This window comes from Melospiza georgiana, chromosome 4 (assembly GCF_028018845.1).
Source record: "Melospiza georgiana isolate bMelGeo1 chromosome 4, bMelGeo1.pri, whole genome shotgun sequence".
Taxonomy (NCBI): Eukaryota; Metazoa; Chordata; class Aves; order Passeriformes; family Passerellidae; genus Melospiza; species Melospiza georgiana.
Window position 1 is genome coordinate 68,705,804 of NC_080433.1, and position 15,099 is coordinate 68,720,902.

The 15,099-nt window shown below is 36.6% G+C and overlaps 1 protein-coding gene across 1 annotated transcript in view; it reads left to right on the forward strand.

Moving 5' to 3' along the window:
- The window catches only part of CCDC146 (coiled-coil domain containing 146), a 57,536-nt gene that overhangs the window by 17,915 nt on the left and 24,522 nt on the right, over window positions 1-15,099 (forward strand). Inside the window, exons 3-4 of the mRNA XM_058022973.1 lie at window positions 4,567-4,649; window positions 8,856-9,062. Of these exons, the coding sequence (XP_057878956.1) occupies window positions 4,567-4,649; window positions 8,856-9,062 (290 nt within the window). The remainder of the gene's footprint in view (window positions 1-4,566; window positions 4,650-8,855; window positions 9,063-15,099) is intronic.

Here is a 15,099-nt window from a genome sequence, read left to right on the forward strand (position 1 = left end):
ATAATTTTGTAAGTGTTGATCTTCCATATGTGTATGAATATTTGAGATTAATTGAAAAATACACAAAAGCTCTTCAAATAAACAGCACAGAAGGGAAATTGCAAACCTGACAGAACAGACTGGCCAGAAGAGACATATGCCAAGGGGCTAATACTATACTGAAATCCTAAGTGTATGCAAACTATAAGATATATTAATGCCTTGATATTTTTCTCTAGTCTTCTATTAGGAGGCAAAAGAGTTGTTTGATGAGACATTTCAGATATTTGAAATAGAAAATGAGTATAAAATGCTGGAAATTCTGTGTTAAAATTACACTAAGTGTAGTCAAAATGTCTTGTTACAGTTACAAAACCTACAACTTAGCATGAAGGAAGGGAAAGCATTATTATTCCATTTGAGCTTAGAATACATTTTAGTTGTTTTGCAGTAACTGCAAACATAATTAGAAACACGTGTTAGCTACATCATTTCTCCAAAATGCAGAGATCCTAGGCACTGCTGAAATTGAGTATTTCCTAAGAAGCCTCAAGTGCTTCACTTTAATAATGATTGTAGGTAATTGATGTTAAGTGGTAATTTCTTGGTGGTGACTTTGTTTATCTTCTGTGCTTATTTTGTGTGCTTTTTTATCAAAAAACTCTGAAAAGTTAGACCAATATTCAGATTCCAGCATCTATTTATGTTTAATATTTGACTGAATTTTATTCATTTCTGGAAAATCCCAAAAGAACTTTAAGAGCCTTGAAATTTGAAATGGGAAATGTGCCTAGAGTTCTTATTTGAGTTAGAGAAAACTTGTTTTGGAATTTCAGATGAGTTCCTTGCTGCATTGTTTTGAGCTGACTGTCAGAAAAAATTGAATATAATCTGATAAAATGGAGAATGCCCACTGCAGTTAATGCAGAGTGAGGAAGTGTTGATCAAGTTAGGGCCAGATTTCGCTTGTTTTGCTCACATGGATGAGTACCTCATTTATCAGGTGGGTCCTCTCCCTTCTGTGGTTTTAATTCCCATTCCTATTCTGACATACTCTCTTTCTTACTAACATCTCCACCTTGCAAGCTTGGAGAAACTACCGTGGATCCAGGGGCTCATGTGGCTGAAGTCAAGCTGGAAGGATATAAAAGAGGTACCTCAGACAGTGTATAACCTCACATAGTGCTCACTTTTTCTTGGCATTTTCATCAGGAGATTTTGAAGATGGGTCTGGTGGGGAACTGTTGGTAGCAAGTGGATATGAACTTGGAGAGAGAAAAGTTTTTCATTTGTACATAACAGCTATTTGAACATAAGTATGCTCTGTTTTTCTCATGGACTCCTACATTTAAATGAGTCCTGCTCAGAGACAAAATATCTACCTTTTCTTGCTAGAAAAATATTAAGGATATGTCCTTCCCTTTCACCTTTTCTGCAAAATTTTCCTCCACATTTTTTGTAATAGAATAGAATGTCCAGCACTTTGGGACTTTTCACTGATTGAAGGGAAAAAATGCTTTGGAACTTGGGTTTGGGTTTGGTTTTGATTTGTTAGATTTTGTTTTGTTTTTCTGGTAGAAAAGCCAGACTTCGAATCACGTAGCAATATAAAAAATTGTAACAGTTAGAAAATCACAAGGGCAAGTTAAGGGTAACTTAATATGGTAAAATAAACATAACAGAAATTTTGCATTAAAAGAAAAAGATTCAAGTAAATCCAGTAATAAGACACATAATTCCATGTAATTGCATTTATGGGAGTATGGGGAAATGGAAAGCAGAAAGTTGCCAGGCAACCATTTGTTAAAAGACAAATCTTCATCCAACTTTCCAGTAATTCTGCATTTAGATAAGGAAAATTTATTCTGGTTTATCCAGATTATTTATCAATGTTGAGTGTGTTTGAAAATGTATGGTGTCTCAGTACATTATAAAATGAGAAAGAAAATCTGAGAAAAGCAACATACAGTTAAATACAACTGTATTTAACATGGAATGGGACTGGAAGACTCAACAAGTCAAGAATATTTATCCAACTATGTTCCAGACTCCAGATCTGAGATCACCAGTAGAATAAAATTACCTCAGTTCTTACAAGGGCATTATGGTTAACACAGGACTGAAAGGAAAGTCATCCTCAATTGCCATTTAGAAGTCATTTTTTTTCTCACTTCTCCATTTTCTCACTCACTCTTTTACTTTTCAGTGTAGCAATGTAAATAGTTACACTGAGGAGATCTACATTTCACCTACCCCAGCAATGTGAGAGCTTCTGAGCAATAAAATAGACCATGAGTGCATAAATACTCTTGGTTATTTTAGCATTAATGTGGGACAGGCCACCTTGAAAGAATTATATATCTTTATATTAGGGGCATATCTCTTGTCTGGTTTTATCATCACAATTAATTCAATTTTTCTAGAGTAGGATCACGTTTGCTCCCTTCTTCCACAAACTATTTCTTCCCCTCAAACAGTTGCCTCTTTCCCTTCTGCTGTCCCAAGAATCTTGGAGGAAAGGGTATACCAAAGTTTAATAACAAATCCTGGGACCAGGGTAGCCCAGTGCTATCTCTTTGATGGCTCTCCCAAAAATGCTGTGGTAATGGGAACTATCTGGTGATGAAACTTTCCAGGAAAGTGAGACCACTGCCTTTGGCATGCTGGTATGCCATCCATGCAGCCTGTCCTGTGTAGTCCTCAATGCTACAAGTCTTCAACCTGCATAGGACCAACCTTCTTGAAATAGAGCTCTTAGCTCTGAACTGAACTGAGAAATTAGGTGTGAAATCTGCAAGGAGTTTATGGACATTAAAAAGACACAGCCTCCAGGACAAGCAAGGTTATTTCTGTGGAAGCATTGTCAAGCATGGTGTAGATCTGCAGTGAGAACCTAAGCAGTAAAAAAACCTGTAATTCACAGGTACAGATCACAGGAATGTGGAGAAAGCACATTAGTGAGGCACCACACAAACAGGACAACTATACCTCTGTATGAGGCTAAGAAATAAATGGGTTGAGAAAGGGAAATATTTTCTTTCTCACAGAAGACCTAGATAGTATTTTGAACTTAAGTGAACAGTATCTTTGATCATACAGAATGCCAAAATAAATATTTGAGAGCTGCTTATCTTTAATCTCATGCAAACAAATGAAAGGCAGACCTTCTATTCTTGGGGTCTCAGGGAGCAAAGATTGTCTTTGCTAGGATGCAATATTTTGAAACAAATCTTCAAAAAGCTTTAACAGTTATCAAGAAAATATATATTTCCTTTGACATATTGACATGTATTCTGCTTCTTGGCCATAGGATTAGTTCTTAATAGTTTCCTCTGAATATTCTGAAGGTTGTATTATAACTGGTAGTATAGCATTTTCTTGGAGCTGTAGTAATTTCACTTCTTATTTCAGGAGATCTGCATAATCTCATTTCTTGGCAGGGTCCCATAGAAGTTGCAGGTCTGACTTGCTGCCCCACCAGGGTAGCCATGGACTTTTATAGAGGTGGATCATCTTACATTTTTTAATTTGATTTAAACTTCTTCTCCTTACTTGTGACCAAAGGAGGGGAAGAGAGGTTTTCTAAAGCAATATCACCCAGGAAAAGTGTGGCCAGCAGGACCAGGGCAATGATTGTCCTGCTCCACTCAGCACTGGTGAGGCCACAGCTCAAATCCCATGCTCAGTTTTGAGCCCCTGACTAGAAGAAGGGCATTGAGGGGCTGGAGAGAGTCCAGAGAAGGGAACAGAGCTGGAGAAGGGTCTGGAGCACAAGTCTGATGGGGAGTGGCTGAGGGAGGTGGGGGTGTTCAACCTGGAGAAAAGGGGGCTCAGAGCAGAAATTAGTGTTCTCTACAGCTACCTGAAAGGAGGTGTAGCCATGAGATCAGTGTCTTATCCCAGGTAACAAGTGATAGAGCAGAAGCAAATGGCCTCAAGTTGCACCAGGAGGGGTTTAAATTGGATATTAGGAAACATTTCTTCACTGAAAGTGTGGTCAAGTGTTGGAACACACTGCTCAAGGAAGAGTTTGAGTCACTATCTCTGGAGGTATTTAAAGGACCTGTTTGATCTTGGTGTTTGCTGAAGATGTGCACAGGTGTGTAAGGTAATGTGTTCTGTTGCCTGGGGGTAATCCAGCTTTAGCCTAGCTCCTATATTTTTTACAACCCTATTGCCAGCAGAGATGCTTTAGGCCTCAGTTTTGCTTGTGCAGGCCAGTGGGTTTGTACCAAAACTGAACCTGTTAAGCAATGAAAAGAGGTTACTTATGGCCTGAGTTCAAAGAAAAGACAGAATTATCATGAAATATTAATATAGACCAAAAGTCAAAGAAGAAATGGTACAGTGCAAGTAGCACTGTAGTTGTGATAGAAGAATTTTTTATGTTCTTATATTTATGCCTTGAATTTTTATGAAAATAAGCAATTTTTTATCTGTTTATTTGATTTGGTGGTGTATTTAATTTGTTATGTTACCAAAGTCTGTATAAACTGAAAGGCTGCCAATTACAGTTATAAAAAGTTGCAACAGAATGAAAGTATTAGTTCTTAGGAGATTTCATAACTGTCTGTTTGCCTTCCATAGCTACTTTCTGCTGGAAAAATCACAGACACCAGGGTAGCTGAGCTGAAGGAACAGTACACCCTGCTGCATGAGGCTGTGATAAGGTATAATATTCCTTTTCAGACTTTCAGTAGCCAGAGCATTTTGTTTTTAAAGTACTTTCTGCTCATGCTGTAGCCTAATCATCATTTAAGGCTTTCTTGCTGTTATAGTTCACAAACAGGAAGCCAGAACACAAGGTTGAAAACCACTACTATTTAATAGGAACTTTCAAGTTAATTTGGGATACTTAAATACTTGTTTGAAACACATCTTTGTTTCTGATACAAGCATAATAATATTGGGAATGGATGTACAGACTGTAACAGACAGCATACCTGTAATTATCAGTAAAATCAGCATCATGATATTCCTGTTACATTCCTGTAATGCATACCATAATATCCACTGTATTAACCATATTTTATCCACTTTCACTGACAGTCCAAATTGAAAACTTTATGGCAATTCTGTCATTAAAGCTAAAGCCTAATTTAAGTATCCTAAAACTAATTCAGGTTATAGCCCCTTATTTGGATGATGCTGGGATTTGCTGTGCCTCCTGGCAGTCTGAATAGCAGCAAGTGCAAAGTAATGTAAAGTAATTTGAAAAAGGGTTCTCAAAATACTTAGATAACAGTTTTTTTGAGGATAGCTGAGTCTTCTGGTTTTGTGTTAATAAAATGCAGAGTTTGAATATGGTTCTGACTGTGAAACATCACATGACTTTATTTCAGATTACTGGAATAGATAGCAAATCTTTCTGAGAAGCACAGTTAAAAAACAGCACTTCAGTGTTGTTCAGGTTCCTAGAAAATACAAGAAGACTTTTCTAACTGCTCAGATCTAAACATATTTTGTGGTGTTTGGATTAATTGATAGAGAGAGTTTCTACCACACTGGTGTTCACTGAGCTGAAGCAGAAACCAGTAGCTGCTAATTAATTGATTTTCAGCCAGTGTTAGTTTGAAAACAGTCTTTCATTGGAAAAATACAAACATATTCCTACATGTTTTATGTATTTATACAGTATTCTTTTTTATGGGACATTTATTTATGTAAAGGCAATCTCTTTGTGTGTATAGCAAGTGGAATAGGGCCTAAGTGTAAACAGGACTCAGCTGTCCTTTCTGTCACACTTAAAACTACCCTTAACAGAATGCACCAAAAGCATGAAAATGTTAGATGGTAGATTACATCTCTCATTCTTTCCATCATTCTTACAGGAGTATGAATTGGCCATGCTTCTGTAAGAAAGTGGATCAGAGATCACGATGCCCCATTCTGTATTGGGTGTAGCTGTGTGTCACAGCAGAACACCAATGTGTGAGCAAGCACTAATTCTCACAGATAAATTTCTCCTACTGCTAAAAGAAAGCAAGGGAAATCAATTACCAAAAATTCATCATGATCTCCAGTATATTTTAAGAATACCAAAAGTGGGATTCAGACATCAAAATTAGGATTCAATTGTCCATATGTTAAGCAAGTAGATGTGCTTATCTGAACAAGGTACCAAGGGCCCCTTAACGCTCTATAGAAAGAAATAAGGACCACACACTTCCTCCTTATCCAGACACCTGCAAGGGTCTGGTTTTCTCCATCAGCTGTAAGGATTGTCCTGGTGGTAAGTGCAATATGTATATATATTCTCTTCCTGCAAAGAACCCTTCACAAGATCAATGCTGCTTTTTAATTGTTTGCTCTTCACCCTACCACGTGCTGTACAGTTCTGTGGATCAAGAACTTATTTTTTCACATAATAGAGTTGAATTCAATTCCTTTCCTAATTAATGCCCATCTCTCCTAGTGTTGTTGCAATGCCATGTTAAGAGAAATGACACAGGATGAGGTTTTCAAGCTCTATGTGTTTTTTTTCTTTCCTTTATTAGCACATAAAAATCTCAAGCAGAAAGCCTTATATATCATAGCAGCACAGTTCCCTGTGACAGCTGTGCCAAACTATTGCAACTGATGTCTCTGATATACAATACAGATTTGTCTAAAATCATGAGTGCAATTACTCTGTGTGCAGGTAGTTTCCAAGGCTGTTGCTAATGTACACAGAGCTATAAGTGCAGTCCTCTGTTTAGGGGCAAATTTATTTCTTGCTTTCAGTTTGGCACAATTTGGCATTTCTAAAAGCTGAAAGATGTCACCTGGCAGATAATATATTTTATATTTTTCTTCAGAGTCTTAAGTGGTTTTGAATTTGTGTTTGCTGAGAACAGACTGTCATCCCATTGTGATGACCATACCCATCTGCTTTGTAGTAAGGCTGCATCTAAAGTTGAAGTATCTGATCTTGTATCTGGCCCCTGAAAACCTTTTTAATCACTCAATTATGTGCCTAGTTGTAGATTTTATTTATATTATCTCAGTTTAGGAGCCTAGTATGGATATTCTGTTAACCCAAACGGGAGGATACTCAGATAGTAATGATGATTCATTAGCAGATTGGGAATCTTAAGCCTCTGCTAAATGACTAATTATTTCACAAATTCAAAAGTTGCCACATCAGACTGCATAAACTTACTTTTGCAGTCATGGGATTCTGTATTTGTACATTGGATAGATGTGCAGTTATTTCTTCATTGTCTTCAATTAAATTCAAATTAGAAAGTACTGTTGACATCTGTAGGGAGCAAAATCTAGATTCAACACTCAATTCTTGTTTCTGTTTTTCTTTTTTTTATTATCTTGAAAGAATAAATACTCAAAATTTTGTTTTTATGAATTCACTTACATGTTTATGTAACTGTTTGTAAAGTGTATATGTTATGAAAGAATTGTGTTTGAAATTGTGTGTTACTACAACCAATTATATTTTCTCCCACAACTGCATACTTTCTGTTAGATTTAAAGATTTAAATATTATACAGAATCCAGTGTCAGTAAGTCTGTTTATTTTTTGCTTAACATATATGTGTAAACACATGAAATTATTTTTTCATGATGAAGGCACATGGTTTCTCTTGAATTCTGTGATTTTCTTATTTTCTAGTTTAGAAACAGGAAGTTCTTATCTAGGGAGAAATGTTGCATGAATCAAAACTTTTTTATATATTATTTCAACTATGTTTGTGCAGTATCATCAGTTTTATATTTTGTATTTTTTTCATAATTTTATCATTTTACCAACTCTATTCTTTGGTGTGATATGTAATTTCTCTTTCTGTTTAAGCCATAAATGTCAAATTTGAGCCAAAATTTATGTCTAGAGTTTCTCAATATGTTTCTCAAAATTCTAAGTTCCTTTGTTTAAAAAATATTGCACTATATTTTTAATTAGTAAAACACAAGTGATAGAGTTCTTCATTCTTCTACATAATTTATGACACATTTTAGTAGACCATTATATAAAAGTCATAATATAGTGATATTGAGGAGGCATACACAATATTTCTGTAGCATAAAGCATAGGTTTATGGGTAATACATTGTCTATGAATTTTCATATTGTGTTCCCTTTAAGAGTTTTCCATAATAACCAGTGTATTTTACTAACAGCCTTTAGGATGTTTTCAGCTATCACCACACAAGTTTTTAAGTATATTATGAATACCAGTCTCCAGACACTGACAGGTGTTACTTTGTTGTTTCTGTGGAGCTAGTCTGGTGATACAAAGCAGATAATTGATCTACAGGCCTTATAATAAGGTTCCACAGATGTCCAGAAATTTTTTTTCAGTTTTTGTGTGTATAACATGAGTTATTTCAGGACTTGGTGGCACTACAGCAGTAGCAAGACTGCTGGGTCATCACTGGGTAGATGTTCTGGTGTTAATTAAGAACTTAAAGTTGTCATATAGTCCAGACTGGGCCTTGTCCTGGTGGATACTTCACTATTATAGGTCTCCAGTCTTCATCAGATCTAGCCTTTGGCACTTCTTAGGATAAAATGGATTCCTTGTCTCTTCATTTTTGTCCAGGAAGTGTTAGACAAATAAATTTGACTAAGTAACAGTCTGCCATCTGGTTAAAATTCGATAAAATGAATCTCACTCCAACTGTAGGTATGCAGAAAACCCCCCTTGAGACCAGATTCCACTGCTCTCGTGGCATCATAGGATGATTTGGGTTTGAGCAGAATTCTGGAGGTCCAACCTCCTGCCCAAGCCAGGGTCAACTAGAAGGTCAGCAAAATTATACAGATCTTAATTCCATCTCATCTTGCAAACCTTCAATTAAATATTATAGGTATGTAAAGAAGTATAAATACAAAGCCTGTGCTTCACCTTGACTAGTTCTAAACCAGTCTGTTTAATGCAGTTTACAGGAATCTGAGAGCCATCTGTTGCAGGAAGCTGAACGCCTGAGTGCAGAACTGGAACAACAAAGTGAACTGGAAAAAGCAGAACAGATCTCTGAAGAAGCTCCCAGTGAAGGTTCCCAAATAAGGCAACAACTTTTCAGCTGCCGAAGTGAATACAATGCTACTAAAGGAAGAGTGAATGAAAATCGGTTGAAGATAGAATGGTAGGTGAAAGTGGTCAAATGCTGCTGATTTTATCATAGGTAATGTCAAAAGGTGATCAATAGAATAAAAAAATCAATCTCCTTTACATTTTACATGGGCACATTTCTTGATGGCTGTCATTAAATGAATTGCCACAAACTTTCCCCTGTCACAGCAACATGTCAGTGATGAATAAATTTGCCATGGTCAGATTTGTAGATAGTTTTAAATTTAGAACATGGATGGGGTTCTTTGAAATGCTTAAATTTAAAATGCTAAGTTTAAAATTTACTGCATCGGATGAATAATATTTAGGTGGGGAAAATTAACATGAGCAAATCTAGCCTAGAACACCTTCAATACAAATGTTTAAAGTGTCTCAGAGACCTGTTGGCTTGGATTTTATGGAACAATGTCATAAATAGACCCAATACTATTTTTAACATCACTAGCACTGTGTGTTCAAGTTTTTCTATTCAGGTATTCAAAGGGAAGTACTTGTATATTTTAACATTAGAAAAATGATAAATTTGCTGTGGAAGGAGTGAAATCTTAACATTTCTATATAAAGACAACAGTTGAGAATGAGCTTGGTATTGTATACATTTCAATTATCTGCATATTTTATAGTAAAATTACAAGCAGAAGTATTGCATTTGTAAAAATAATGTACCTAGATGAAATCAGATTTTTATTTTGTGAGGGACTTGCTATTTTTACCCATCTTCAATCCAGCTGTAGTGTCATTGGTATGTATATAAACACAAGCACACAATGTCAGCATCTCAGCAGTTAAGATTATTATTCTGCAAGGAAATCAGTAACACTGTACACACTGCATGGAGCAGATTTTGCTTGCAATTCTTTCTTCATTTTTTTTGGTTTTATAGAGCCAAGTGTTTGCTCTAAGAGAAAAAGAAACTTGAGAATGAAACAAACTGGGAGTGGGAAAGAAACATGGAAAGCATCTGGAAAAAATTATTTGCTATGAGATAACTAAGAAACATGAAATTTCCAGAAATAATTATTAAATACAGAATTTACTGCAATTTCCAAGCAGTCCAGAAATGAGTTCTTTAGAAGTATCATGCTTTTTAACCATTTGTCCTCATGTATCTTTTCACCATTTTTCTCTGATTTTGCATCGATTTCCAAAAAAAATGTGAGGATTTTTATGTTTAGGTAATATTTTCCCATTCTCTATTTTCTATCTCCAGTGAAAATGAGAACTCTATACAAAATGCAGTTTTGGCCTTATTTCAATTATCCTGCACATCCTTGCACTGGATTAATTTTTATATATGAACTGATTGTCTTGCAGATTAAAAATCCACTTTTTGGGTCAGTCATGCTGTAAAAAATGTTCCTTCACTGTAGTAAGAAACTTATGTCTTATGTATTGGCCAGGATCAAACCCAGCTGTAGAGTCTGACCAGAGAGGTCTGTGAGGTGCATTATCTCATGGAAACCAAAACTGCAGCTCCAGCCTCTCGTGATGTGGGGATTTCATGAGCCAAATACAGTCCTCTGTGTTTGGGAATCCTCAGCTGACCTCTATTCCTTTGAACTTCTCCTGTCTCCTCCAGAACAAACTTCTGACACTGCAACATGCTGGGCAAAGTGTTCCACAGATTAACTACGTAAGAGCTGCCACCTCCTTACTTTTTTAACCTGACCCCTACAGCTTCATGTAGTGCCCTGCAGTTCTTGTAATGGATGAGACAATGAGCAACTGATTCACTGCTGCAGAATGGTTTGATAGATCTCCTTTGTCCAACCCTTTGCCCTTTTAATTTACCAATTTTTCAAACTCGGGAGCTGCAGATTATTTATTTGTTCCCTGTTTGGAATCTGATGGTAGCATTGGGTCTTATGTGTTTTCTGGGTGTGGACTGAGAAGGATGTGCCTTGGTTATATGTGGATTTGCTTACTGGGGGAGAAGTTCCAGAAATATTCAAGAAATCATACTGATTTTGAGTTGGACTAGTCTGGAACGAACAGGACTAGCACAATATGTGTGAAGAATGGGTGAGTGAATATAGGGAAGAAATGAGAAGTGGACTATGAAGAAAACCAGATTATTTGTGTGAATGCATGTTTGTAACAGGTGGGATGAGTTTGGTGCCTGTGAAAGACAGTGAAAGTGAATATCCAGAACAGAGTTGTGAGTAGCAGGTGATCTAATAGTAACACTGATGTAAAATGAAGATCCATATGCTTGCTGGTTTTATCCAAAGAGTAAAGCAATGATTTCTGAAATATTTGGTGCACGGACAATGTCACAGAGGGGAGGGAAGCTCCATCAAAAGTATTAGAAGTTTGCTGTTAGGTTGCTGTTTGGTTTTCTTAATTTCTCAGGATAAAAAGTCATGGCCCAACCTCTCTTGGCCCTTGATCTCTCTGGAACACAGTTTCCCTTGTTGTCCAACTGTGTTAATACAGTCCCAGCTGTGCTTGGCGCTTACAAGTAAATTTCTCTTTGGGAATTATGACTAATGGCTGTTCAGTCTGAAAACAAACATGTTGTTTATTTACTTTTATATGTATAGCAGGCAGGGAACATGGAGGGGAAAAGGTTTTGAAGGGTTTATCTGTGTTTCTTATCTACTGCTTTATCCTTTTTTTAGAATGTCTACTCAGACCTAGTGCTGAGCTGGAAGTGAGAAATCTGATCTTGTTTCCCTGGTTCTGCAGATCTCTGTTCCCCTGTTTCTGTAAACTTTTATTTCTCTGAAGCATCCCTCTTATCTCTGACTTTATTTCCTGCCTCAGTTCACTTTCTCTGGTATCTAAGAGTACTTAGCACCTTATTTGAACTTTGATTCAAATCTGACAACAACATTTCACACTCGAGGAGCCGTACAGATATGCCTTAACATTAGCAAAAGTCTCAAGGTCTCTTAATATTCCATACTCTTCTATCCCTATTTAATTTCCCATTTGTTTGCCTCTGTAAACAATTTTTCCAGACCTTTCTGAACAGCTGAAGATGATATTTCATTTTCTGTTTTAATTCTTTATAGTTCCAATGAATAGTCAGCATTCCCAGAATAAATGCAATTGCTTTCAGCATTGCAGTATCATCAGGTTTTCAGGAATTTTGTGAGTTTTTTCATCATTCCAATAGGTACATGAGGTATTTAGTGTATTTTTTGACACTCTTCACCTGTCAGGGAAGTCACCCTGAGGGTGAGTGCATGTTTGGGGTGTGTTCCCACTGTAGCTATGTGCCTCCTCTCCCAGTTTGTGGCCTGTTCTGCCATATGGAAGTCCTGGGCTCATTGCTCAGTGTCTGCCTCAGAGCTCAGGGGGAGAACAAGGGTTGGAAGGATTTTACTGACCTTATTATAAAGCTTGGGCCACCATCCCAAAGTCAGAGCTGACTCTGGGAGTATTCTCCCTCTCAGAAAGTACTTGGCAAGGGTCATAAAGTAAAGGGAAAAAGAGTCATCTCCACTCAGTTCTGCTAAAATTGCATTCAGAGCCATGACATTTCTTCATGTAATTGATAAGAAGCCTCAGTAAGTAAGAATAGAGATCAAAAAATCAGATTAGTGGAACAAGAAATGAACAATCAGTTTGATCAGCAAGGATTTGCTCTGGCTTAAGGAGACATTTCATTTTAATGTTTGTGTGAGTCTTGGAGTTGATTTATGAGACAAAATAAAGATCTGGTTTTCTTTGTTACACAATGGTATCAACAATTGTTTATTGTTGAGAAATAATAAATATTAAATCTAAATCTATCATCTAAGCAATTCATTTAAAAGTAAGCAATTAATTTTTACTGAATTTATCTATAACAAGAGTTTGTGATATTAAAGGTGCCTGATGCTTGAAAACAGTTTTATTTGAAAGCCTAGGTCCAATCTCCAGCTCTTAAAGTGATTTGTTCAGGTAACAAAACAGCTCCTCACTGAAGCACTCTGCAACTGCATGCAAGTCAGGATTGCAAAACTGATTTTGTCCTTGTAGAAGCATTGCAAATAAGGAAAACTATTTCAACATTTGTAATTATTTCTGTATTAGTCACTCAATAATTAGAAAGTGAAAAGTTAAGCTATTATCCATAGCTCTTCTAGTAAAGAATTACAGGCCATAAGTAAAATAAATAGCACCACAGCTGAAGTTATCAGCTGGTCTTGTGACTGCATTTTCTGGTACCTACAAATTAATTACAGCTCCTAGCCTTACAGGAAGCTCATGCTGGCAGCTTGTCAGCTGGGATAACTTCTACCTGTGGTCACTGGATTAGAGTTGTGAGGTGCCAAACACCTTCTGTGGATTTCCAGGCAATCCCAGCTCTGAGAGACAGCAGCTGAAGGAGTTCACTTCTTCCATGATGGGACTTCTAATGCTGACAGTGTTGTGGTTATTTTGTGAGCTGAGGAAGTGAAATGGACTTCTGTTGACAACTACCCCTACATTTCTTATTCTCCCTGTCTTAATTTTTTTATTTCTGTGTCAGCTTGCAGCTGTAAATGTCTCTCAGGGAAAAATATGGAATGTATTTTTATTAATGACCCAGTTTTCCAACTGCCTTTTTTTAACTCATTACAACTGCCCCTCTGACAGCTTTTCATGTACAGTACTGTTATCAGGCTTCATAAAATAAGAAGAGCAATGTTAGAAACATTTGCACACATTAATGCCTAAACTTAAGAGTTTTATCTTCTTTCCATTGTGTGTATTGTTAGAGGTATAACAATGGTAATAATAAAATCCACATGATGTTGAAAAATACATCCATCAGAGAAGGGCTATAAAATGATGGGAAATTTAAATGCCTAATGCCAATTGCAACTGTTTTGCTTGTTGCAATTGATGTCTAAGTAAAACAGTCAGGAGGTTGATATCCATGTAACAAAGATTATAAGATTCCAATGCTAAATGGAAGAACCAGAATTTCTGTGCTTATCTTACATTAACCTTCTCTGTTCATCTGTTAAATCAGAGACTAAACTTCAATTATTTGAAGAATCTTATTTGATTCCTAAATGTATGTTAATCACCCTGCCTCCTCTTTAGAGTCCAGAGATATATATATATATATATTGTCTTCAACTGGTGATTCATGTCATCCTAAAACTGTCACCTGGAACATGAGATGACCTTTGGAGGTCCCAGTTTTTCTCCCTGACAGTAAGGAAGCCCTGAAGTGGGGATGCTAGCATAGGGCTGCCTGGCTTCTGGCTATGGGCAGCTGGATCAAACTCATTCTCAAAAGGGAGAGATTTAACTTATTTCTTTTTAGCCATTTTTTCTTTTCACACTTCCACTGGTTTTTGTGTGGAAGTAGCTGGTCTGCCAGCTGTTTAGGTAACTTGGCCCTTGTCATTCAGTGTTGCCTTTGTTTATGTCACAGAAAATCAAGTGTTCAAATCATTTTACTTTTGCTGGGTGGAAAAGTCTTTGTTGTGAAACTGGAGTGGTTCCACAGGAATCTGTCCTCATGAGTGAGGAATGTGACAAAAGAAAACAGTGTCAGCTTTGCTCTCCCTCCTGATCTCTGGTATTGCCTTTTTGATCATCCAGCGTGATATTAAAGAGGGCATAGCACAGACTAACCACAAGCCCTGCAGTACTTCTTTAATCATTTTGCACAGGACTTATTTAATAATATTTTGTGGCAGTCAAACAGTTATGGATATTTGTGCAAAGTGGGCATTCATTATCCTTAGTGCGATTATGCCAGTCCCAAGGAGTTCAATTAGAAGTACTGCCAAAATGGGTTTGGAAGATGATTTTGGAATTTTTTAATTTTTTAAAATTAATTTTATCAGTTTTGAAGGAAAATTGATTTAAATTCAACCTTTTTCTTTAAAAGATTTTTTTCTGCAAACTAGGTCACTCTGTGAGTGTTCAAATGCTGACATTCAAATTAGTTTTTGTCTTTACCAGTCCCTGTAGAGGCATACTTGTAGTCTGCCCATACAAATATCATACATGCTGTATGTCAACAACATCTACACTGTGTCTTTTTTCTCTTTGCTCTTCATCTGAGCCAGAGTTTCTTATTTGTGGGAGAGAAGTTGTTTTGTTTGTATTGCAACACC